Source organism: Leptodactylus fuscus, chromosome 1 (genome assembly GCF_031893055.1).
Source record: "Leptodactylus fuscus isolate aLepFus1 chromosome 1, aLepFus1.hap2, whole genome shotgun sequence".
Lineage (NCBI taxonomy): Eukaryota > Metazoa > Chordata > Amphibia > Anura > Leptodactylidae > Leptodactylus > Leptodactylus fuscus.
Window position 1 is genome coordinate 15,676,940 of NC_134265.1, and position 26,404 is coordinate 15,703,343.

Here is a 26,404-nt window from a genome sequence, read left to right on the forward strand (position 1 = left end):
TACATGAAGGATAACAGCACTGCACCCCTAGTGGTCACATACTACATGGAGTATAACAGCAGGGCGCCCCTAGTGGTCACATACTACATGGAGTATAACAGCAGGGCGCCCCTAGTGGTGACATACTACATGGAGTATAACAGCAGGGCGCCCCTAGTGGTCACATACTACATGAAGGAAAACAGCAGGGCGCCCCTAGTGGTCACATACTACATAAAGGAAAACAGCAGGGCGCCCCTAGTGGTGACATACTACATGAAGGAAAACAGCAGGGCACCCCTAGTGGTTACATACTACATGAAGGAAAACAGCAGGGCGCCCCTAGTGGTGACATACTACATGAAGGAAAACAGCAGTGCGCCCCTAGTGGTTACATACTACATGAAGGATAACAGCAGGGCGCCCCTAGTGGTCACATACTACATGAAGGATAACAGCAGGGCGCCCCTAGTGGTGACATACTACATGAAGGAAAACAGCAGGGCGCCCCTAGTGGTTACATACTACATGAAGGAAAACAGCAGGGCGCCCCTAGTGGTCACATACTACATAAAGGAAAACAGCAGGGCGCCCCTAGTGGTCACATACTACATGGAGTATAACAGCAGGGCGCCCCTAGTGGTCACATACTACATGAAGGAAAACAGCAGTGCGCCCCTAGTGGTCACATACTACATGAAGGAAAACAGCAGGGCGCCCCTAGTGGTTACATACTACATGAAGGATAACAGCAGGGCGCCCCTAGTGGTTACATACTACATGAAGGAAAACAGCAGGGCGCCCCTAGTGGTCACATACTACATGAAGGAAAATAGCAGGGCGCCCCTAGTGGTCACATACTACATGAAGGAAAACAGCAGGGCGCCCCTAGTGGTCACATACTACATGGAGTATAACAGCAGGGCGCCCCTAGTGGTGACATACTACATGAAGGAAAACAGCAGTGCGCCCCTAGTGGTTACATACTACATGAAGGAAAACAGCAGGGCGCCCCTAGTGGTCACATACTACATAAAGGAAAACAGCAGGGCGCCCCTAGTGGTGCCATACTACATGATGGAAAACAGCACTGCGCCCCTAGTGGTCACATACTACATGAAGGAAAACAGCAGGGCGCCCCTAGTGGTCACATACTACATAAAGGAAAACAGCAGGGCGCCCCTAGTGGTCACATACTACATGGAGTATAACAGCAGGGCGCCCCTAGTGGTCACATACTACATGAAGGAAAACAGCAGTGCGCCCCTAGTGGTCACATACTACATGAAGGAAAACAGCAGGGCGCCCCTAGTGGTTACATACTACATGAAGGAAAACAGCAGGGCGCCCCTAGTGGTCACATACTACATGAAGGAAAACAGCAGGGCGCCCCTAGTGGTCACATACTACATGAAGGAAAACAGCAGGGCGCCCCTAGTGGTCACATACTACATGGAGTATAACAGCAGGGCGCCCCTAGTGGTGACATACTACATGAAGGAAAACAGCAGTGCGCCCCTAGTGGTTACATACTACATGAAGGAAAACAGCAGGGCGCCCCTAGTGGTGACATACTACATGAAGGAAAACAGCAGGGCGCCCCTAGTGGTCACATACTACATAAAGGAAAACAGCAGGGCGCCCCTAGTGGTCACATACTACATGGAGTATAACAGCAGGGCGCCCCTAGTGGTCACATACTACATGAAGGAAAACAGCAGTGCGCCCCTAGTGGTCACATACTACATGGAGTATAACAGCAGGGCGCCCCTAGTGGTCACATACTACATGAAGGAAAACAGCACTGCGCCCCTAGTGGTCACATACTACATGAAGGAAAACAGCACTGCGCCCCTAGTGGTCACATACTACATGAAGGAAAACAGCAGGGCGCCCCTAGTGGTCACATACTACATGGAGTATAAAAGCAGGGCGCCCCTAGTGGTCACATACTACATGAAGGATAACAGCAGGGCGCCCCTAGTGGTCACATAGTACATGAAGGATAACAGCAGGGCGCCCCTAGTGGTCACATACTACATGAAGGATAACAGCAGGGCGCCCCTAGTGGTGACATACTACATGAAGGAAAACAGCAGTGCGCCCCTAGTGGTTACATACTACATGAAGGAAAACAGCAGGGCGCCCCTAGTGGTCACATACTACATGGAGTATAACAGCAGGGCGCCCCTAGTGGTCACATACTTTATGAAGGAAAACAGCACTGCGCCCCTAGTGGTCACATACTACATGAAGGAAAACAGCAGTGCGCCCCTAGTGGTGACATACTACATGAAGGAAAACAGCAGGGCGCCCCTAGTGGTCACATACTACATAAAGGAAAACAGCAGGGCGCCCCTAGTGGTCACATACTACATGAAGGAAAACAGCACTGCGCCCCTAGTGGTCACATACTACATGAAGGAAAACAGCAGGGCGCCCCTAGTGGTCACATACTACATGAAGGAAAACAGCACTGCGCCCCTAGTGGTCACATACTACATGGAGGATAACAGCAGTGCGCTCCTAGTGGTTACATACTAAATGGGGGATAAGAGTAGAGTGCCCCTAGTGGTCACATACTACATGAAGGAAAACAGCAGGGCGCCCCTAGTGGTCACATACTACATGAAGGAAAACAGCAGGGCGCCCCTAGTGGTGACATACTACATGAAGGAAAACAGCAGGGCGCCCCTAGTGGTGCCATACTACATGAAGGAAAACAGCAGGGCGCCCCTAGTGGTCACATACTACATGAAGGAAAACAGCAGTGCGCCCCTAGTGGTGACATACTACATGAAGGAAAGCAGCAGGGCGCCCCTAGTGGTCACATACTACATGACGGAAAACAGCACTGCGCCCCTAGTGGTCACATACTACATGAAGGAAAACAGCAGGGCGCCCCTAGTGGTTACATACTACATGAAGGAAAACAGCAGGGCGCCCCTAGTGGTCACATACTACATGAAGGAAAACAGCAGGGCGCCCCTAGTGGTCATATACTACATGAAGGAAAACAGCAGGGCGCCCCTAGTGGTGCCATACTACATGATGGAAAACAGCACTGCGCCCCTAGTGGTCACATACTACATGAAGGAAAACAGCAGGCGCCCCTAGTGGTTACATACTAAATGGGGGATAAGAGTAGGGTGCCCCTAGTGGTGACATACTACATGAAGGAAAACAGCAGGGCGCCCCTAATGGTCACATACTACATGAAGGAAAACAGCAGTGCGCCCCTAGTGGTGACATACTACATGAAGGAAAACAGCAGGGCGCCCCTAGTGGTCACATACTACATGAAGGAAAACAGCAGGGCGCCCCTAGTGGTCACATACTACATGAAGGAAAACAGCAGGGCGCCCCTAGTGGTCACATGATACATGAAGGAAAACAGCAGGGCGCCCCTAGCGGTTACATATACATGAAGGAAAACAGCAGTGCGCCCCTAGTGGTTACAAATTACATGAAGGAAAACAGCAGGGCGCCCCTAGTGGTTACATACTACATGAAGGAAAACAGCAGTGCGCCCCTAGTGGTGACATACTACATGAAGGAAAACAGCACTGCGCCCCTAGTGGTCACATACTACATGAAGGAAAACAGCAGGGCGCCCCTAGTGGTCACATGCTACATGAAGGAAAACAGCAGGGCGCCCCTAGTGGTTACATACTAAATGGGGGATAAGAGTAGGGTGCCCCTAGTGGTTACATACTACATGAAGGATAACAGTGCGCCCCTATTGGTTACATACTACATGGAGTATAACAACAGGGCGCCCCTAGTGGTTACATACTACATGAAGGATAACAGCAGGGCGCCCCTAGTGGTCACATACTACATGAAGGAAAACAGCACTGCGCCCCTAGTGGTCACATACTACATGAAGGAAAACAGCAGGGCGCCCCTAGTGGTCACATGCTACATGAAGGAAAACAGCAGTGCGCCCCTAGTGGTTACATACTACATGAAGGAAAACAGCAGTGCGCCCCTAGTGGTCACATACTACATGAAGGAAAACAGCACTGCGCCCCTAGTGGTCACATACTACATGAAGGAAAACAGCAGGGCGCCCCTAGTGGTTACATACTAAATGGGGGATAAGAGTAGGGTGCCCCTAGTGGTCACATACTACATGGAGTATAACAGCAGGGCGCCCCTAGTGGTTACATACTACATGAAGGAAAACAGCAGGGCGCCCCTAGTGGTCACATACTACATGAAGGAAAACAGCAGTGCGCCCTTAGTGGTGACATACTACATGAAGGAAAACAGCAGTGCGCCCCTAGTGGTTACATACTACATGAAGGATAACAGCAGGGCGCCCCTAGTGGTCACATACTACATGAAGGAAAACAGCAGGGCGCCCCTAGTGGTCACATACTACATGAAGGAAAACAGCAGGGCGCCCCTAGTGGTCACATGCTACATGAAGGAAAACAGCAGTGCGCCCCTAGTGGTTACAAATTACATGAAGGAAAACAGCAGGGCGCCCCTAGTGGTCACATACTACATGAAGGAAAACAGCAGGGTGCCCCTAGTGGTCACATGCTACATGAAGGAAAACAGCAGGGCGCCCCTAGTGGTTACAAATTACATGAAGGAAAACAGCAGGGCGCCCCTAGTGGTTACATAGTACATGGAGGATAGCAACAGGACGTCCCTATTGGTTACATACTACATGGAGTATAACAGTAGGGCACCCCTAGTGGTTACGTACTACATGGAGGATAACAGCAGTGCGCTCCTAGTGGTTACATACTAAATGGGGGGTAAGAGTAGGGTGCCCCTAGTGGTTACATACTACATGAAGGAAAACAGCAGGGCGCCCCTAGTGGATACATACTACATGAAGGAAAACAGCAGGGCGCCCCTAGTAGTTACATATTACATGAAGGAAAACAGCAGGGCGCCCCTAGTGGTTACATACGATATGAAGGAAAACAGCACTGCGCCCCTAGTGGTCACATGCTACATGAAGGAAAACAGCAGTGCGCCCCTAGTGGTTACATACTACATGAAGGATAACAGCAGGGCGCCCCTAGTGGTTACATACTACATGAAGGAAAACAGCAGGGCGCCCCTAGTGGTTACATACTACATGGAGTATAACAGTAGGGCACCCGTAGTGGTTATGTACTACATGGAGGAAAACAGCAGGGTGCTCCTAGTGGTTACATACTAAATGGGGGATAAGAGTAGGGTGCCCCTAGTGGTTACATACTACATGAAGGATAACAACAGTGCGCCCCTAGTGGTTACATACTACATGGAGTATAACAACAGGGCACCCCTAGTAGTTACATATTACATGAAGGAAAACAGCAGGGCGCCCCTAGTGGTTACATACTACATGGAGGAAAACAGCAGGGCGCCCCTAGTGGTCACATACTACATGAAGGAAAACAGCAGGGCGCCCCTAGTGGTTACATACTACATGGAGGATAACAGCAGGGCGCCCCTAGTGGTTACATGTTATCATCTAATGAATCACTTAGGAAAATTGCTGCTGACCTTTGACCAATATTTCACAGGGACAATAAACTAAATATAATATTCTCCGATTTGCCTCTTTCTCGCATATAAACGACCACCAAAGTTGAGGAATCTCCTGGTTAGAAGGGCCCCCGCCTCACCCTGACACCGGCTCATCTCCAGGCATTTCCATTTCCACCATTGCTGCTGTTAACCCTTTACAAACTGCGGTCAAACGCGACCGCTGCATGTAAATTGTGCAGGCGAGACGAGCGCTGCCATTTTCCGCCGATCGCCGCCCTCCTGAACGTCACCGGAGGGCGGTGATTGGTTGCTGTGACCGCCGGAAGCCTATTGAAGGCTTCCAGGATTGTCATAGCATTGGTTCTATTGCAGGATGCCAGAGGCAGCGTCTAATAGAACTGCTGTGATTTTGCTATTCACTACAATACTGTAGTATTGTATGAGCGATCACACCCCCTAGATTTCAAGGTACCTAAGGGGTAGAGGAAGAAAAAAAAAAGTTTTTAAAAGTATTTAAAAAATTCCAAAAATATAAAAGTTCAAATCACCCCCCTTTCCCTAGATCAGATATAAAAGTAAATAAAGAACATTAAACATAAACACATTAGTAGGTCTCCCTGCGCTCCAAAATGCCCGAACTATTAAAATATTAAAACATTTATCCCATACTGCAAACGGTGTAGCGGCAAAAAAAATAAAAATAGCCAAATAGCGTTTTTTTCAACACTTTGCCTCCTATTAAAAAATGTAATAAAAAGTGATCAAACCATCTTTCCCCAAATAGTATCAATAGAAACGTCATCTTGTCCCGCATAAAAAGACACCGCACCCAGCTCCATACATGTAAATATGAAAAAGTTACAGGTGTCAGAATATGACGACAAAGTTTTTTTTCTATTTTGCAAAGTTTTTCATTTTTTAAAAAGTATCAAAACATTACAAATACTATATAAATTTGGTATCGCCGTGTTTGTACTGACACGCAGAATACAGGTAACATGTCATTTGTACCAAACAGTGAATGCTGTAAAAATTAAACCCTCATGAAAATGGCGCAAATGCATTTTTTCTCCAATTGCACCTCGTTCTGAATTGTTTTCCAGCTTCCCAGTACATTGCACAGCATAAAGGAGGTGTTACTCATTGTCAGAAAGGTTTCTTCCCATTTCAGCTTTCCTTTGTGGCTAAAAACATTCTCCTGGACTTGTGCTGACAATATGGTCTGCCCTTGCAGCCCCAAGATCAAAGAGACAATAGATTTGGTCAATGTTTTGTTACACGGACTCACCCACTACGCTGTAAGTAGTGGAGATAAGTTGGTATCCATGTCCTCAAATATAAAAGATGTCACCGGCCACCATTGGTCTCATTTTTTCACTGCCCTCTCACTAACTGCAAATCAGACGCAGATTGAGTCACTACATAGGTCTCGAGGCTCCTTGTTACGTCCTCACTTGTTCGAATGAGGCCGGAGTACGGCGCAGGAGGCATATCCGCTTATGATTACCTGCTCCTGGACTGTTAGGGTTAACTTTTGTGTGCTTGTGATTGACAGCTTATCTGCCAAGCCTGGGGCAGGTTCTGGACTTCCGTAACTGGCCATCAGTCCACACATGGTTGCTGGCTATTGTGTCTCTCACCTTGCTCAATGTTTTTCTAATCTCTTGTATTGTATTCACTGACCTCTGCTTTTTGACTACTCTTTTGTATTGCGATTTGGTACTGTTTTTTTTACCTCTGGTTTGACCCTTGGCTTGCTGACTCCCCTTCTGTGTTGTGTCTTGTCCTGTGCAACACTTATCTAGAGTAGGTTTTGTCTTCCAGTTGTCTCTGTCATTAGAACAGTTGCAGCAAATAGGTAGGGGCACGGGGTGGGCCTAGTTTTAGGTCTCACTATCTCGGTCTTCTCTTTCCCTATCAGCTGTTATTGGAAATTACCTTCAGCAATTCTAACACTCCCTCTACACAGAAAATATCTATCATTACTAACATCACAAGATTCCCTAGTATCCGAACGCACATCGCCATACGATTAGAGAACAAAGACTGGACCTTCCTGTGTCAAAACATTTCTGTAATGAAGATCATAATATCACCAATGACATGAAAATTTAGATTTTAAGAGGTAATTTTAAATAAAAGGAAACAGAGACAGATTTATGAGTACAAGTGCATGACCCTATTTAACACTCTGGAGAATGGAATGAATCTTTCACATGGGTTCATGTCATCCTACAGAAATCACTGAACTTAGACATCCATAAAGATAAGAACCTGGGAACTGTTTGCGTGTATATACCAATAAGCCTCTTCCCCCTTCCCTCCTAAAATTCTATCCCTAATTGTCCTGTTGTACATAAATGTGCAGCCTTCAGAAATTGTTTTTAGTTATATCTGAAGAAGAAGCTGGGAGCTTCGAAACGTTATAATTAGGGTTGAGCCATTCTTGAGATTTCAAGATCGATTTTAAAATCCGATTTCCGATCATTTTCCAGTCGATCTCGATCCCGATCGTGAAATTTGCTCGATCGCCGATCGGAATCCAATCTTTTCTGATCCCGATCTTCAACCCTAGTCAATGCTTTTCTATGGGAAAAGTCACTTTTAGGGTTGAGCCGATCTTGAGATAACCTCCGATCTCGATCCCACTGGAAAAGATCGGGTCGGAATTCCGATCTCGATCGTGAAATTTGCTCGATTGCCGATCGGAATCCGATCTTTTCTGATCCCAATCGCTCAACCCTAGTTATAATCTGTCATCAGATCATCTAGTATCCGACTGAATGTGGAAGCAACACTGAGTTACCCATTATCTAAATTTCTAATAAAATACTTTTCTAGATTCTGCGCACAAAAATGTCTTCTTCGTTTCTAAATCAGCCCATTTTTATTGAACACTGACAACCTTTTTCATAACATAAGGATTCTAAAAGCAGCACAAATACAGGCACAAACATAGACGGGTGCAGTAAATGCAAGTACCTTTCTTCTCCAGATTGAGTTGAGTAGCAGTCCACTAGCATTTGTGGAACCTGTAGGGCCTATACACCCAAGATTATATGGTTTACATTACATGATGTCAAGCTATGTGACGTTTTTGATGTCGAACAAGATGTGATTTGAAAATAAAAGATTTTGCACATTCTGGACATGAGAATGGCTTCTCCCCTGTGTGAATTTTCTGATGTCTAACAAGTTTAGATTTTTCCCTAAAAGTTTTCCCACAATCGGGACATAAAAATGGCTTCTCCCCTGTGTGAGTTCTCTGATGATTAAATAAATGAGACTCCCGACTAAAAGATTTCCCACATTCTGAACATGAAAATAGATTCTCCCCTGTGTGAATTCTTTGATGTTCGACAAGAGCTGATTTACTGCTAAAACATTTCGCACATTCTGAACAAGAAAATGGCTTCTCTCCTGTGTGAATTCTCTGATGATTAACAAGATGCGATTTATAGGTAAAACATTTACCACATTCTGAACAAGCAAATGGTGTTTCTCCTGTGTGAAGTCTTTGATGTGTTACAAGATATGATTTCTCCTTAAAACATTTGCCACATTCTGAACATGAAAATTGCGTCCCCCCGATGTGACTTCTCTGATGTCGAAGCAAATGGGATTTAAAGCTAAAACATTTGCCACATTCTGAACATGAATATGGCTTCTCCCCTGTGTGAGTTCTAAGATGTATAACAAGATCTGATTTATAACTAAAATATTTGCCACAATCTGAACACGAAAACGGCGTCTCCCCCGTGTGAAGTCTCTGATGTGTAACAAGACGTGATTTATAACTAAAACATTTGTCACATTCTGAACATGAAAATGGTTTCTCACTCATGTGAGTTTTCTGATGTCGACAAAAATGTGCTTTCTGTATAAAAGATTTGCCACATTCTGAGCATGAATATGGCTTCTCTCCTGTGTGAATTCTTTGATGTATAACAAGTTTCGATTTCTCCTTAAAATTTTTTCCACATTCTGAACACGAAAATGATTTCACTCCATTGTGATTTCTCTGATGTCTAACAAGTTTTGAGTTCTCCTTAAAAATTTTGCCACATTCTGAACATGACAATGGCTTCTCTCCTGTGTGAGTTCTCTGATGTCTAAAAAGAACTGATTGATAGGTAAAACGTTTCCCACATTCTGAACATGAATATGGCTTCTCTCCTGCATAAAATCTTTTATTCTTTTCCCTTCTGTGAATTTTATTTTTCTTAACAGACTGTGATTGGACCTGGGCTGGGGGTATATCTGGGGTACTAGCAAGCTTGTGCATTTCATTTGGTTGTTGTGTGATTCCACCATCATCTCCAGTAGGATCTGAAGATATCGGATGTACCTCTGAGCTCCTGGTACAGTCATCTGCCAAGAATAAAACAAATATTATCTTTCAATATTGAAACCTTAAGTCCTGGTTCACATCTGCATTCGGTATTCCATTCGAGGAGTCCGCTTGGGGACCCATTACTGAGTGCATTAAAAAGTGGCGAGCAATGAAACCACACGGAACCCATAGATTAGAATGGGGTCCGTGTGTTTTCCGCGCTATGGTATGAGATCAACATATCATGATTTTCGCACCATCATGTCTTTACTTTTCTGTCCTCACAGCGTTTTGTGGCTTGAAATCAGTATTCGCGGCTTCCGACAATCGCGGCTTCCCCTTCCGGAGATGGCTCAAATGAATGGGCCGACTCTGGAGGTTGCTGCTTTGAGGCGGACACCGCGGCTCGGAATCCTCCTGAAGAAAGGGCAGCCCGCTTCTTTTTTTCTGTGAGCGGCAGCATGCCGCTCACGGTAAAAGTAGACTGGTGGTCTACATAGACCACCATTGTGAGGGGGTGGATTATCACGTGGATTACGTGCCATAATCCGCCCCCTCTATGCCCGTGTGAACTAGCCCTAACTATCATATCATACATTTTGATTTACTGAAAAAAATTACAAAACACATAACGATAGTCTAACACAAAATTGTTGTATACAGTGAATATGAAGAATCTGAGACTGCTCTGTAGTGACTCCTCACCTGGGCGGTTCCCTGTAGGAATGTCCTCCTCACACTCCTCATCACCACTCACATCGGGATCTTCCTGTATTCTCATAGATATAGCATTAATGTCGCTCACATCTTTATCCTGATGGAAAATCTGTGAAACAAATAATGTAAAATTCACCGGACAAATGGGGAAGTCACAGAGAATGTTCTAGATCATTAATCCGCAGGAAGATGAAAGATGTCCTGACAGTAGCTGCAGGTCTGTGAGAAGCCGGAGAAACATATTAGATGGCGGCTCAATGACACCGCCCATGTATATAACCATCTAATACTGCTGGATACAACAAGACTGACCACAAGGACTTCACAGCCCGTCTACACATCATAGGGAATATCTCCATCTACCTGATCATCCTGTGGAAGAAGAGGACTGGGACATCTCTCCGGTGTTGTCCTCTTACTGGATCTACCTGTAGGAAACACAGACAGGGACTGAATTCATTCTGTACATACAAATAATGGAAGTCCATGTGTATATAGTCATGTCTATTACCTGCTGATGTGAGGGGCTGGTGGTCCTCCATCATCACCTCCTTGTACAGATCCTTGTGTCCTTCTAAATACTCCCACTCCTCCATGGAGAAATAGACAGCGACATCCTGACATCTTATAGGAACCTGACAACACAATGATACAGTTACAGTTAAAAGGACAATAGTGCTGATGCAAGATACCGAACTATCAGCTGTGAGTAGGAGATCTCACCACCTACCAAAGGAACTGCCACATGTTATCATGATAGCTGCATATGTCCTCACCTCTGCAAAAAATTTCTGCTTGTTATATCCACATGCTGTGACCCCCCTCCTCGTGTCCTACAACCAAGTCGGCTGTATTATTATTATTATTATTATAATTATTATTATTAACATCAATCTGCACAGAGAACTAAATGATCCTGCAGTATGTCTGTGTTTCTTTCTTTTTTAGTTGCTATGATTCCTAGGATTTCTCTATCTGCCATGAGCTTCTATGTGTTTCTCTCTTGTTATATACTACTGTACCATCTATGAAACTGTATCACTGAAATTTCCCCATTGTGGGACTATTAAAGGAATATCTTATCTTATCACCCCGACCCCTCCAGTTACTGTATAATGTCCCAGCATTCCCAGCAGTGTCACCTCTCCAGTCAGCAGCTCCAGCATCTTGTTGGTGACTTCTAGGATCTTCTGTCCATTGATCTCCTCCTGTTTCAAAGGGTGAGGTGGAGGCCCTGGAAATGGGCTCAGGGTTCCTCTCCATCCATCATACACAGGAGCCTGACAGCGCCCACTAGAGGTCTTCTTCACTACTGTGTAATCCTGGATATGGGGAGACACATTAATAAATCTCACTCCATACAGGTTCAGAGTCCATCACCTCTCCAGTCCTATCATCTGTTATTACTATAGATAAGAATGATGTCATGATGACATCATCAGAATCTCTCACCTCTCCAGTAAGCTGGTAGATGATCTCTAGGGTGAGATTTAATAGACTTTCCGCCATCTTGTTCCCATCTCTTTCCATCCTTTGTAGGTCAATCAGGAAAATTCTCTTATAAAGAAGCCCCCAAATGATAGGATTCTATATTGTAGGAACATGAATGGAATGATGCAGAAAGGATTAGACTTGGCTACAAATACGGTCAAATAGACATGGACTGTAAACAAAAAAAAAGCTTTATTATTAACTAGCAAAATCACACAGTTCTATAAGAGTAAATGGTCCACGTGCGGTAGTGATCCTGATATAAGACCACCAGGACAGCAAAAGTGGGAGAGGCCTTGATAAGGGGCGTGGCCTTTATAACAGGGCACAGTTACATATAAGCAGACCCCATATAATAATAGGCCCATATTCTATCTGGTTGTATATAATAAACAATTGTGCCATTTTTATTTATGCCATTTAGTAACTACGTTAAAGATTGTGACAATTCTATCTTGTGGTTGGTAATGATTTCCCATCAATTTAAGCTTTATTGTTACACATTTTTTCATTATGTATGCGCCAAGGCTTGAACCCAAGAAGTCAGCAATGCTCTTGCTGACTGTACTTGCTGAGCCTGAGGCTCTATGAGTTTCTATGGTAGATTTTTCTCACACCAAGCATCAATAGCAGTTTCCTTACTGTGAAGGATCTTGCAATCCAAAGCCACTGGCACACCTGTAATCACCTTTCTTACCTTCCGCTCACGTTCCTTGAGTGTCTAGGCTCATAGGATAATACGAAACGAGCTTTAGAAATTATATATATTTATTAACCCGAGTGGGTCGGTACTAGCCACTAACATATATATAGAAATATATATCAATGGATTGTCAAGCAAATACAGATAAAGTACAATATAGTACATAAAATATTACTTTTGGGTAATTGTTCAGTGTGTGGACCTTTCCCTTGCTCTCAACTGCACAAGATATGGACTGGATATGTGCCTTCACCTGGTGCATCTGAGGAATTTATCAGGGTGACTGCATCATGTTCTCCTAGGCAAATAGTATCATAAAACCATAACAATATTAGCACTTGTGTGTAAACAAAGGCCTGTGTAGGCGCCTCTCTGGAGAAAAAAGGGTTTAATTAAACCAGAAATACCGCATTCCTGTGATCAAGAAGGGTTAATATGAACATATGATATTACACAGGAGAAAAATACATGACTGAAAATACATACGGCATGGTCTCTTCATCACGCCTTTGTCTTTTAGAGCATGCTTGGAGGAAGGAGATTTTTACCTTCACCTTCCTCACGGACCTCTGCGGCCTTATCCGACCAGGGCAGGCCTTGGTACCTGAACCACTTCCAGGCTCACTAATACCCTCTTCTCCTCCAGTATGAGTGGAGACTATTCTAAGGTTCCAGCTCTCAGCCCTGCACATCTGGCTACCTCTGGCCTGCTATGGGTCTCCCGGAGTTCTGGCATCTCGCAGATCCACACTCACAACCCCAGGTCATTGAGGTACCAGTTCAGGGACTCCTTCCTGGCAGTCTCTCAGGGTTTCTAGGGAATTCATTACCTTCCCCCTACATGGGGACACCTCTGGTTCTGGCACAGGTTTAAGTGCCACCTGTTCTCCTTCCCAGACACACTGTCCCCCTGACATCATATTCCCCCAAAACATTCTCCAACAATCCAATGACAGGTAATGCATTTGGCACGTTCCCTTCTTGTATACCAGCCCCACCACACCAGGCCATATGAACCTTGGGCATAGGTACTGCTGGATGGCATCCAGCTACCCCTGTCACAGGCAAAGTCTTTCCAGGAATAATGTCCTCAGATTCTATCACTTATGGCCGGACCATTGAACAACTTGCACCTGAGTCTCTTAATCCCTGCATGACTTTACCTCTCCCACTCACAGGAACAGTCTGATAAGGCTTGAAGACAAAAGGCTATGGTCAACTCCCGCTTTGCCTCTCCTTCCATTTTGGGGGTCTTTGCATTGTGGCTCCTCCCTCTGTCTCTGGTATCCTGTTGGCCACATGGGAGTCTGCAATCCGTGCAGTCCTAATCAAGTTGTTGAAGTTCTCTACATCAGCCATCTGCTGGAAGCCATTGCCAAATAAAAGATAGGATAGCAAACAAAGAAATTTTCACCATATCTTAAAGCTTGATCTAGTACCAAGCTCGATTGATAGGGTTGTCGCAACCCGCAACGTCTGAGTGATACCGCACCCAAAACACTGTTAACCTATATCCACCACTGTCACCGTTGTGAAGAATCTTGCCTTACCAAACTGCTTGGCACACCTGTGATCACCTCTTACCTTCCTACTGGAGTGATACCATATACCCTCCATCTTGAAAACAAATAACTATGAACAGTCATTATTCCTCACCAGATGATCAGTGTCAGGCAGGGGGTATGATGTGTTTGTGGCGAAACCAGTGTCTGAACCTTTCCCTTGCTCTCAACAGCACAATATTGGACTGGAAACATGCGTCTTCGCCTTGTGCACCAGAGGAATTTTTATCAGGAAAACTGTAGCATGTTTTTTGGGGAAATATTGTCCTAAAACCATATTTCCTTTGTTCCAGAGACAGAAGGGCCACCAACAGTGTTAGAAGACAAAGCACAAAGCACTCAATTTCCCTGTTGACTTAAACGGGTTGTCCAGCATAAACTGATAAATAAACTCCTTCCCCCACCTATCTTCTAAGTTACTTTGATAAAAAAAAATAATCTATAATTACGGCTCCTCCCTGCCTTCTAGTAGTGGGCAGAATAGGTTAGCCAGGGAGACAGGGGAGGGCTAGTAATGGGCGGGATCGCTAGTCAGTGAGATTGAGAGGGGCTAGGCTTAGCAAGAAAGTGATGGTAGATGGGGCAAGGCTTAGTGAGACGGAGGGTTTTGTAACAGAGTGAGAGAGGAGGTGAGAGCTGAGCGAGAGGGAGTTAGTGCAGCAGCTACACATGAAGCTGCACAGCAAGAAGCTATCACCATGTAAACAAACACAGAGGATGCCGCAGAAACCAGAGACACCCAGAAATCACCCCAATAACTACTAAAGGTATAGGGTGCACTTATTAACCCCTGACTAGCACTAACACACCTTTATAAAAAGAAAGATTTTCTGACCGGAAAACCCCTTTAATGACTTTCACACTTGTATGTAAAAAAAAGTCCTGTGTAGGCGCCTCTCTGGGAAACAAAGGGTTTGATTAAACCAGAAATACAGCAAGAAGGGTTAATATGAGCACGTGATATTATGCGGGGCTGGAAATACATAACTGATGGTGTGTTCATCACATTTACCCTGCATATGTATAATATATGGAGAGAAATATCTCTATATGTCACTACATTGGTATAAGAATAATCTACCTATAGCCGTGCTGGTGAACCTATGGCACGCCGGAGAGGGCACGTAGAGCTCCCTCTGCTTTCACGCACCCCGTCGCCCGAATCGCACTCTAAGGGTGCATGCACACTACGTAACGCCGGGCGTGTATGAGAGCCGTACACGCCGGCGTTACAGCAGGGCTGCCGAACACTTCCCATTCACTTCAATGGGAGCGCTCGTAACAGCGGCGTTTACGAGCGCTCCCATTGAAGTGAATGGGAAGTGTTCGGCAGCCCTGCTGTAACGCCGGCGTGTACGGCTCTCATACACGCCCGGCGTTACGTAGTGTGCATGCACCCTAACAGGGAATCCAGTTCCGTTAGTGAGCAATCCCTGCTTTCAGCTGGATGTGCAAATGCACAAACATCTGCAAGCTTTCAGTGTAGGCCACGGTCCGCTGCAGTGTGACCTCTACCCCGGCGCAGGCGCGATGATTTAAGTCATCAATGCCCGTAATCAACAAGAGAAGGAATCCCGGCGGGTCTTCAGGTAGGTAGATTTGTGTGTGTTCTGTATGGGGAGGGGGACTACTGTGGAGCATTTTAATACTGTTTGGGGAGGGGGCTACTGTGGAACATTTAATACTGTGTGGGGGCCATTGTGGGACAGATTGTACTGTGTGTAGTGGCCAATGAAGGGCAGATTGTATTGTGTGGGGCCCACTGTGGGACAGATTGTACTGTGTGGGGGCCATTGTGAGGTAGACTGCACTGTTTGGGGGTCACTGTGGGGCAGATTGTACTGTGTGGGGGTCACTGTGGGGCAGATTGTACTGAGTGGGGGTCACTGTGGGGCAGATTGTACTGTGTGGGGGTCACTGTGGGGCAGATTGTACTGTGTGGGGTCACTGTGGGGCAGATTGTACTGTGTGGGGGCCACTGTGGGGCAGATTGTACAGTGTGAGGGTCATTGTGGGGTAGATTGTACTGTGTGGGGGTCGTTGTGGGGCAGATTATACTGTGTGGGGGTCATTGTGGGGCAGATTATACTGTGTGGGGGTCACTGTGGGGCAGATTGCACTGTGTAGGGTCACTGTGGGGCAGATTGTACTACGTGGGGGTCACTGTGGGGCAGATGTTACTGTGTGGGTGTCGCTGTGGGGCAGGTTATACTGTGTGGGGGTCACTGTGGGGCAGATTGCACTGTGTGGGGGCCATTGTGGGGCAGATTGCACTGTGTAGGGTCACTGTGGGGCAGATTGTACTACGTGGGGGTCACTGTGGGGCAGATGTTACTGTGTGGGTGTCACTGTGGGGCAGGTTATACTGTGTGGGGGTCACTGTGGGGCAGATTGCACTGTGTGGGGGTCACTGTGGGGCAGATTGCACTGTGTGGGGGCCATTGTGGGGCAGATTGTACTGTATGGGGGCCACTGTGGGGCAGATTGCACTGTGTGGGGGCCACTGTGGAGCAGATTGTACTGTGTGGAGGTCACTGTGGGGCAGATTGTATTTTGTTTGGGGGTCACTGTGGGGCAGATTGTACTGTGTGTGGGGTCAAAAAGTACTAAATGCAGAGCTCTTTACCTTTCAGTACAAGCTCTGTAAAGCCCCAGTCACATGATTGTAATTTGTGGATCCGCACAGTATTGCGGTTACATTACCATGTTGGCACTCCGAGATAATTTATTGGGTTTTGGGTTGCAGTTTGGGCACTCGGTATCAAAAAGGTTCTCCATCACTGACCTATAGAGACCAAGCGGTGACATTGGTTGGGGTCTTGCCCCTACTGATACCTATAGAACAAACTAAATAGAGTAACCCTATAGACAGACGGAGATCGCTGAGCAACTTCCTCATTGCCATTCACTGCACTCAGGTGATGTCACCGAACTATCAATAATAATAAACCGACAGAACCGAGCGTCAGGTGACCGCGGAGAGGACCTGAAAACGAGGACCCTCCAAGGAAACCCCAAGTCCATACATAGCCACATACCTGAGAGTGCAGGGGAAGATACCACATCACACGGGGAGACAGGACCTGGATGATGTCACAGTCATGTGATCAGCCACATGTGTGGGAGGAGTCAGGCTCCAGGCTGTGTAGGGGCAGAAGTTTCCGGAGCGATTGACTAAGACTGAGAAGGTAAAAGAGACGTGTATACTGTATATACTGTATTAATAATAATAATAATACATTTTATTTATATAGCGCCAACATATTCCGCAGCGCTGTACAATTTATAGGGTTCAGATACAGACATACATAACAAAGAACGTCATTTCACACAATGGGACTGAGGGCCCTGCTCAAAAGAGCTTACAATCTATGAGGTAGAGGGGGGGAACACAAGAGGTAGCAGGGGCGGCATTGCTTATACAGTGTTCAGACAATTTTGTGCATTAGGAATTGTGATAGGCTTGTCTGTATTATACCATATATATATATATATACACAGCACTGTACTGTATACTGTATATATATACACAGTATTATACTATATACACACACAGCATTGTACTGTATACTGTATATATATACACAGTATTATACTATATACACACACAGCATTGTACTGTATACTATATACACACACACACACACACACACATATATAGTTATACACATACCCCTGTACTGTATACTATATATATGTCGTGTGTCCATCCCGTGTCCTCAGACTATCGTAGAGCGTTACGTTACAGCCTCTGTACTATGACTACAATTCCCAGCCTGACCACAGGTGTCCGGACCTGGACTTACACCCCTGTAGTATTCAGAGCCTCTCCTGTCTTTCTATGGCCGCCTGCAGGGCTGGATCCTCCAGTTCATCCAACACAGAACGCTCCTTCTCCTCAACAACCCACCAAGGATGGACAAGGACGGGAATGAGATCAGCAGAAGATTATTAGACTTCACCTTGGAGATCATCTACCTGCTGACCGGAGAGGTGACCTTATTAGATTTCTATGGGATTTATTGGGGGATTTAAAGGGGCTCTGTCATTGGCTATCGTGATTTTTTACTAAGCATATATTAGAAAGGCTATTACAGGGGCAACACAGTGGCTCAGTGGTTAGCACTGCCGCCTTGCAGCGCTGGAGCCCTGGGTTCCAATCCCACCAGGAAGAACATCTGCTAGGAGTTTGTATGTTCCCCCCCCCCCGTGCTTGTTGATTTGCTCCCATTCTACAAAGACCTAGTCATAGAGGGAAAAAAGTACATGGTGATCCTTAAATGGGGCTCGCAAGCTACAAAAAAAAAAAAAATGTTATTCCAGACATACCTTTTATTCAGTAATCCTCCCAGCTGCAAAAAGAGACCCACCTACCAGCTCTCAGTCCTCTGACTGGGGCAATATGGTAAGGTGAATTTTTGAGATCTGTTCACATGGTGTCTGCTGCTCCTGTGGCGCTGTGCCCATGGGGTGGTGTGACCCAGAGCTTGGGGGCTTAGTCTGGTGGCAGGGGTGTTGCCAGACCACTGGGTCGCTCACCCTGTGGGCACCGTGTTGCGGACCTATCTTGCCGTGGATTCCGTGGCTGACTCAGCCGCCGCGCGAGACTCCCTCCTGATGCTGTAACGGGATACCAGGTGCGGTATGTTCACGCACAGAATCCATTTTCCGCCATGTGAACATACCCTAAGAGCATCCTGATCTTCCTAGTGATGGAGAAGAACAGCAGGAAATGTGAAGATCTGACCTAATATGATGACATACCTCTCAACCATACTAGATTCTGCAGGACAGTCCCAGATTCTGGATATGTCCTGCGGCGGGAAGGTATGTCCCAGATTCAACTCATCTGCGTCTAGAGAGGACGCAGATGAGTTGAATACAGTGGTGAAGCAGGAGCAAATAGCCCCTACCTCACCATTGTTACGCTCCCTATGCTCTGGCCCCCGGGATCTGTAAGCAAGATGTGATGACATTAATCAGTGATCAGTATCAGCGATTTTATTATGTTAGGGCTAGTTCACACGGGGACATGGAGGAGGATTTTGACAGCGGAATCCACGTCATAATCCTCCTCCATACAATGTTAGTCTATGTAGACTGCTAGCAGGGAAAAAGAAGCGACATTACCTTTCTTCAGGCGTTTTCCGTGAAGTGAATGGGAAGCGTTTTTTTACCACACATTTTTTTACAAAAAAAGTATCATGTTTTTACAAAAAAACTTGCGGTAAAAAACGCGACACGTTTTTTGCAGCCCGTCCTCTTAAAGGATGGGAAAACCACCTGGAAGCGGTTTTTACAAAAAAAACGCTCCACAAAAAGCGTGTCAAGGTCAAAAAAACGCTTCCTAATTCGGAAGCGTTTTTTTTCTGGTGCCAAAATAAGCCACTGGTTATTTACGTGTGAACTAAGCCTTAAACTTTGGGGGGGACATTAGACTGGGGAGAAATAAAGGGGGACATTAAGCTGGGGGCAGATAAAGGGGGCATTAAGCTGGGGGAAGATGTAGGGGAGTAAATAAACTGGGGCAGATGAAGGGGGAGCATTAAGCTTGGGGCAGATGAAGGGGGCATTAAGCTGGTGGAAGATGTAGGGGAGTAAATAAACTGGGGCCGAGGAAGGGAGACATAAAACTGGGGGCAGATGAAGAGGGGGCATTAAGCTGGGGGCAGATGAAGGGGGTATTAAGCTGGTGGAAGATGTAAGGGAGCAAATAAACTGGGGCAGAGGAAGGGGGACATTAAACTGGGGGCAGATGAAGGGGGGCACAAAGAAAAAAATATTAAATAATTGGATTGGATATATTACCCCCTAAAATAATTCAGAAAAATGAGGAAAAAGTGAAGGGTCAATCACTCTTGGGGTAACTAAATATTAAAATGTTAATCTAAGTTATCTGACTTGTGTGGACCAGACTCTATTACATACATTTGTAGTTTCGGTGGCTTTGGAGAGGGGGCTCATGGTGGTGTCAGTTTCCGAGACCTACATCCAGTAAATACATAATATACTTCTTACACATTGACCCTACTTCAGACCACTCAAATTCTCAATGCTGGTTTGGTCTTTTAATAGGGAGTTTTTCTTATCTTTTAACTATGATATCAATAAAGGTTAACTTTTTAATATTTAGTTACCCCAAGAGTGATTGACCCATCACTTTTTCCGGGGCATTAAATTAGTGGCAGATGAAGGGGGACCTTAAATTGGTGGCGAATGAAGGGGGGCAATTAAATTGGAGAATTATTATACTTAGATTTATATAATTGAACATTTTATTATACCCCCTTTTCTTGCATTTAGTTTCTTCTCTTGTGTAACATATATAAAGGTTTCCATCATGTCGTCCTTTTCTCTTCTTTGTCATCCAGAATCAGTCACTGTGATAAATCTGGTGTATGTTCAGATTGTCTAGCGAAGTAATAGTAAATCAGGGCCATTGGCGTCAGTTCCTTTAATGTCTTTTTCAATTCACAGGATTACAAAATAGTGAAGAAAACATCGGGGGATGGTGGCATTTCCAAGATCCATAACTATGAGTCAGATGGAGGATGGAGCCAGAGCCCAAGGCCTTCCCCTCATCCCCCAATACAGGAGGAGATCAATGGACAGAAGATCCTAGAACTCATCAACAAGATGCTGGAGCTGCTGACTGGAGAGGTGACACTGCTGGGAATGCTGGGACATTATACAGTAACTGGAGGGGTCGGGGTGATGACTGTATCATTGTGTTGTCAGGTTCCTATAAGGTGTCAGGATGTCGCTGTCTATTTCTCCATGGAGGAGTGGGAGTATTTAGAAGGACACAAGGATCTGTACAAGGAGGTGATGATGGAGGACCACCAGCCCCTCACATCAGCAGGTAATAGACATGACTATATACACATGGACTTCCATTATTTGTATGTACAGAATGAATTCAGTCCCTGTCTGTGTTTCCTACAGGTAGATCCAGTAAGAGGACAACACCGGAGAGATGTCCCAGTCCTCTTCTTCCACAGGATGATCAGGTAGATGGAGATATTCCCTATGATGAGTAGACGGGCTGTGAAGTCCTTGTGTCTCTTTCCCTTTTCGCTGGCTTACATTATTTATTTCCCAGCTTCAGGATAAAGATCTGGACAATGTTTTGACCATAACAATAAAAGACGAGCCCTATGTGAGTGGTGATGAGGAGTGTGAGGAGGACATTCCTACCGGGGACCGCCCAGGTGAGGAGTCACCACTATATAAAGCACAGAACAGTCTTATATTCTTCTTATTTATTGACTGCTACAATTTTGTGTAGTTTTTCAGCTCCGTGTTCTATTAGATTTTTTTAACTGTATTTTCCCCCCATTCAGCCAAAATGGAAATTAAATATGGATGACAATGTGATAAGTTATAGGTGATCAGACACACAGGGCAGATAGAATAGGATAGAAAATACTACTGGAATATGGACATACAATATATCTCTATGTGATGTAACAATATGTGAACAAGGACAATTTCTTCATCATCCGGGATGCAGTTTGGGGTAGTTACCATTGGTTTGTGTGGGGACCTTATTTAGGATCTTTGGTCCAGTCAGTGGTATATCTGGGGCCCACTTGGAGATGGTACAGGTAATTCGGAGGACACATTAGATAAACTGAACGAGGGTCAAAATTAAGATTAGATGATAAGTGTAATGGTTGCCGAGTCTATTGTACAGCAGATACAGATGTAGCAAAGTTCATACTTAAAGGGTTTTTTCCCTTATAATGTAGCCATATTTAGATTTGTAGAGAATTAAAAGTTAAACATTTTTCCAAATATAAAGAATTACAAACTTTCTGAGTTTTAAAGATTTTCTCTAACCTTCCATGGTGACATCTGTTATCAGTGGATATGACCATGGTCTGGGACTTCTCAGAAATGAGGGCAGGCCCCAGCGCTCAAACGGTGATGGGGACGTCCCCCTGCTGCCCGAGAACTCCAGCGCCACCTCCATCTTCAGCTGCAACCCCGCCTCTTCTGTCTTCTGTTGGTCCAACTTCCAACTCCTGCACAATAGGCTCCTGTATTGAATTACAAGAGCAAGAGCAGCCTCCCAAAAATGAAGACAGAAGAGGCGGGGCTGCAGCAGCGGGGACGCTCCCATCGCCGTTTGAGCACTGGGGCTTGCCCTCATTGCTGCGGAGAACTCATTAGCATACCAGTAAAAACGGTATTTCTAAGGAACGGCGCGGTGGAGACCGCGTCTAAAGGTAAGAGACGAATAGCCTTTCTAAAAGCTATTCTGATGTCTAAAGCAGAAAAAACTGCGTTTTAGTGGTAGAATCCCTTTAAAAAGTTATAGAATATCAATTTAATTTTCAAGGCTACCTGTCAGCGGGCTTGGGCCACTAAACCACCAGGGTTTAGGGTCCTAAGTTTTTATAGGTTACTGCCTCCCATCCCCAGAATTAGAGCAAAACAGTGGTAGAAGTGGTCGAAGGTCCGCTCATCATAGTTCCCTGCAGATGTCCGACATATGTGTATTATGTCCGCATACCTCTCCTCATTGCACATAAGTTTGGGTCCTATACATTTGCATAACCACATGGTCATGGTTTTGCGATCCCAAACAAGCTGACCGCCTCCCTTAGAGGAAAAATAAATTTGTAAAATAAAATTTGCTTTATTATTGACAGATGACTGTACCGGGATCTCAGAGGGACATCTGATATCTACAAATTATACAGCAGAGGATAATGGTCTCACACAAGATCCATATGAAGAACATGTCATTACCCCAGATATACCCTCATCCCAATCTTCTGATTCATCACAGACTGGGAAGCAAAATGAAAGTCAGAAAAGGAGAAAACATCAAAGAGCTCACATAGGAGAGAAGTCTTTTTCATGTTCAGAATGTATGAAAAGTTTTAGTAGGCAATCAAATCTTGTTAGACATCTGAGGAGTCACACTGGAGAGGAGCCATATTCATGTTCACAATGTGGCAAATGTTATAGTGCTAAATCAAATCTAGCGAGTCATCAAAAAATTCACAAAGGACAGTCTGTATTGTCATGTTCACAATGTGGTAAGGGCTTTATTCACCAATTAGACCTTGTTAAACAGCAGAGAATTCACACCGGAGAGAAGCCATATTCATGTCCAGAATGTGAAGAGTATCAGGGAACTACTTCTGATGATGAGGTTCATGTTCCTTTGCCAGTGCTACCAAAACGTCATCCACTTAATTCACAAATCCCAGTTATAACACACAGACCAGTAAACACTACTCCCGCCTCGATTGTGCAACCCAAAGCGCCTAAAAGTGCTAATCCAAAAAAGAAAGGCTCCAAACAAACTGTGTGGTTATATTTCACAAAAGATAAAAATGACCCAACGAGGGTGATATGCAAGACTTGCGAGCAGTCACTTAGCCGAGGCAAGGACATTAGGCACCTCAATACAAATGCTATGCCTAGGCATCTGAAATCTGTACACCCATCACTTTTTAAAATATTTAAACAACAAGAAAGTGAAGAGAGGGATGTGCCTGTGAACGTTGATCCACCACGAGCTTTGGCTAGTTCTTCCACCTCCTTTTCCATTGCCGGTGTCACGTACACACCAACTTCATGTGCGCCAGGCAGCAGTGCTGGACAGCAGTCAAACAATTGGCATAAAAGAATTACAGGAACCACTGGCCAAAGAGCCACGTCAGAATTTCCCATGTCAATTGCTCCAACATGTTCCTCTCTTTCTGGCTCTACTATTCAGCCCACCCTCCAACAAGTAATGGAAAGGAAGAAAACCTATCCAGCCACACATGAGCATGCTAAGCTGCTTACCTACAGCATTTCAAAACTACTGGCCTTGGAAATGGTCCCTTTCCGCTTTGTGGAATCAAAGGCTTTTCGCTCCCTCATGGCCCATGCTGTGCCCCAATATGTTGTACCCAACCGCCATTACTTTTCACGAAAGGCGGTCCCTGACTTACAGGAGCATGTCAAGCAACAGATAAAGCGTGCCCTAAAGCAATCTGTTAGTGGATGTGTGCATTTGACAACGGACACGTGGACTAGCCAGCATGGGCAGGGCCACTATCTATCTCTGACCGCACATTGGGTCAACATTTTTGACCCGTGTCAAAATGTTGATGGCAGTTTGTCGTCTGTTCTTCCAACACCAAGGAGGGTTGTTAAGTCATTGGGGGTTCCAACTTCCCCATCAACAAATTCGGAAACTTCATTTCCTGAGAGTTCTGGGGACAGAATGACTTCCACACCAGAACCTCCACCAAATCATGGAGCTGGCAATGCACCTCATTTGTATCGGCGTGCTAGTGGGCGAAGGCAACAAGCAGTACTGAAATTAATTAGTTTAGGGGAACTGAGTCACACTGCCAAAAACATTAAAGATGCTATACTTGCTGAAACTGAGTTATGGTTTGGTCCAGTAGACCTCAAAATAGGCAACGTGGTCTGCGACAATGGTAGAAATTTGGTGGCGGCCCTGAATTTGTTCCCATTGACACATATACCTTGCCTTGCGCATGTATTCAATTTGGTGGTGCAAGCGTTCTTGAAACACTATCCCGATCTTGCACCCCTGATTGACAAAGTACGAACATTGTGTGCCCATATACGACGGTCCAAGGTAGCTTCATCTCTCATGGCTCAGTTTCAGCACAAACACCGCTTGCCCGTTCACAGGCTCATATGTGATGTCCCCACCAGGTGGAATTCCACATTGCATATGTTGCAGAGGTTTGTCGAACAGAAGCAAGCAATAATCGATCTTTTAATGACGAGAGGGACCCGACGTGCAAATATTCCCCCAGTAAGCCTCCATCTTATGGCTGTGGAATGGGCACAGCTGCATGACGTCTGTTTGGTTCTTCAGTGTCTAGAATACTGCACAAAAGTGGTCAGCGCAAACAACACCAGCGTCAGCATGACTGTGCCACTTTTGTGCACATTGAAAGACAGCCTCATAACTTTGAGGGATCAAGCATGTCCAACAGAGGAGGAAATTGTCTTTGAAGACAGACAGGACTTAGAAGACCGCCATGGCCACCATGACTCCAGGGCTGGACAGATCAGGCAATGGTTGGAGACTGGGTCACAGACTCGAATAGCCTCTGTGGGTACTTATTCAGAGGAGGAGGATGATGAGGACGATTTTGATCATGAGATTGATGTCACTGAGGAGGAGTCATTCCAGCAGTCAACAGGCATTGTCCGTGGATGGGGGGATGCAGAAGAGACTATAGTCCGCTTAGATGAGTTGGACAGTGATGAATCGCCACCAGGTACATTGGCACACATGTGTCATTTCATGCTTAATTGTCTTCTGGAAGATAAATGTGTGAAAAACATCCTGGCAGATCCTGAATACTGGGTGGCAACCCTACTTGATCCTCGCTTCAGGGATAAAGTTTCGCGCTTCATGTCCATCACACCACAGGCTTATAGGGATATCGATATGTACCATCAAAGACTGCTGGACAACTTAATGGACACATTTTCTACAGAAAACAGTGAGACAAGATCATCTCCAACTCCTGCACACCGTTCACAACGCCGTGGTGGTCCCAGAGACAGAAGCACAGCCCGTTGCAAGGGAAGTGTGGGCATAATGGCTAGTGCTTGGCTGTCTTTGTTGAGGCCTACTACTGCAACATTAAATGTAGAGGTATCAGACCAGAGACAGCATTTTTTGTTACAGGTGCAAGACTATATGAAAACGCACATAGACATCTTACCACAAGAGTCTTTCCTGCTGGACTACTGGGTGTCAAAGCTGGAAATGTGGCCTGAACTTGCCCAGTATGCCCTGGGGTTACATTCCTGTCCTGCAGCTAGTGTCTTCTCAGAACGACTGTTCAGCACTGCTGGTGGTGTTGTCACAGAGCTTCGGACAGGACTCTCTGCTGACAATGTCGATCGCCTGAGTTTCATAAAGATGAACGAGGCCTGGATTGAGAAGGGCTATAACGCACCATTGGCAGATACGGCATTATAAAGAAATTTATGTTGTTACAAAATGTCTCATTGATTTTTCTGTAGCTCCTCCTGCACATAAAATTTTTTTTGTATAGGTTACAATTTTTCAGAGGCTCATGTGCTTCAATTTTGGACTGTGTAGTGATTAAAAAACAA

At 45.4% G+C, this 26,404-nt stretch overlaps 3 protein-coding genes across 3 annotated transcripts in view; 1 reads left to right on the plus strand and 2 right to left on the minus strand.

Moving 5' to 3' along the window:
* Positions 1-26,404, minus strand: part of LOC142189546 (uncharacterized) — a 158,006-nt gene that overhangs the window by 33,402 nt on the left and 98,200 nt on the right. The gene's annotated exons all lie outside the window — the stretch shown is intronic.
* The window catches only part of LOC142191167 (uncharacterized), a 31,416-nt gene continuing 13,378 nt past the window's right edge, over positions 8,367-26,404 (minus strand). The window contains exon 4 of the mRNA XM_075262335.1: positions 8,367-9,590. Within this exon, the coding sequence (XP_075118436.1) occupies positions 8,558-9,590 (1,033 nt within the window). The 3' untranslated portion in view covers positions 8,367-8,557. The remainder of the gene's footprint in view (positions 9,591-26,404) is intronic.
* On the plus strand, positions 17,412-26,267 carry LOC142189547 (uncharacterized). The gene is made up of 11 exons (XM_075262160.1): positions 17,412-17,472; positions 18,140-18,277; positions 20,762-20,944; positions 21,023-21,146; positions 21,230-21,294; positions 21,387-21,495; positions 22,942-24,698; positions 24,980-25,082; positions 25,402-25,554; positions 25,603-25,782; positions 26,104-26,267. The coding sequence occupies exons 2-11, from the start codon at positions 18,200-18,202 to the stop codon at positions 26,265-26,267; spliced, it is 2,916 nt and encodes a 971-aa protein (XP_075118261.1). The 5' UTR covers positions 17,412-17,472; positions 18,140-18,199.

Coding starts and splice junctions, on each gene's coding strand:
- LOC142189547 (XM_075262160.1), top strand. CDS start 18,200: ATGGACAAGGACGGGAATGAGATCAGCAGAAGATTATTAGACTTCACC. Junction 21,295..21,386: donor TTCTTCCACAGGATGATCAG/GTAGATGGAGAT, acceptor TTTATTTCCCAG/CTTCAGGATAAAGATCTGGA. Junction 24,699..24,979: donor CTGAGTTATGGTTTGGTCCA/GTAGACCTCAAA, acceptor TGTCCCCACCAG/GTGGAATTCCACATTGCATA.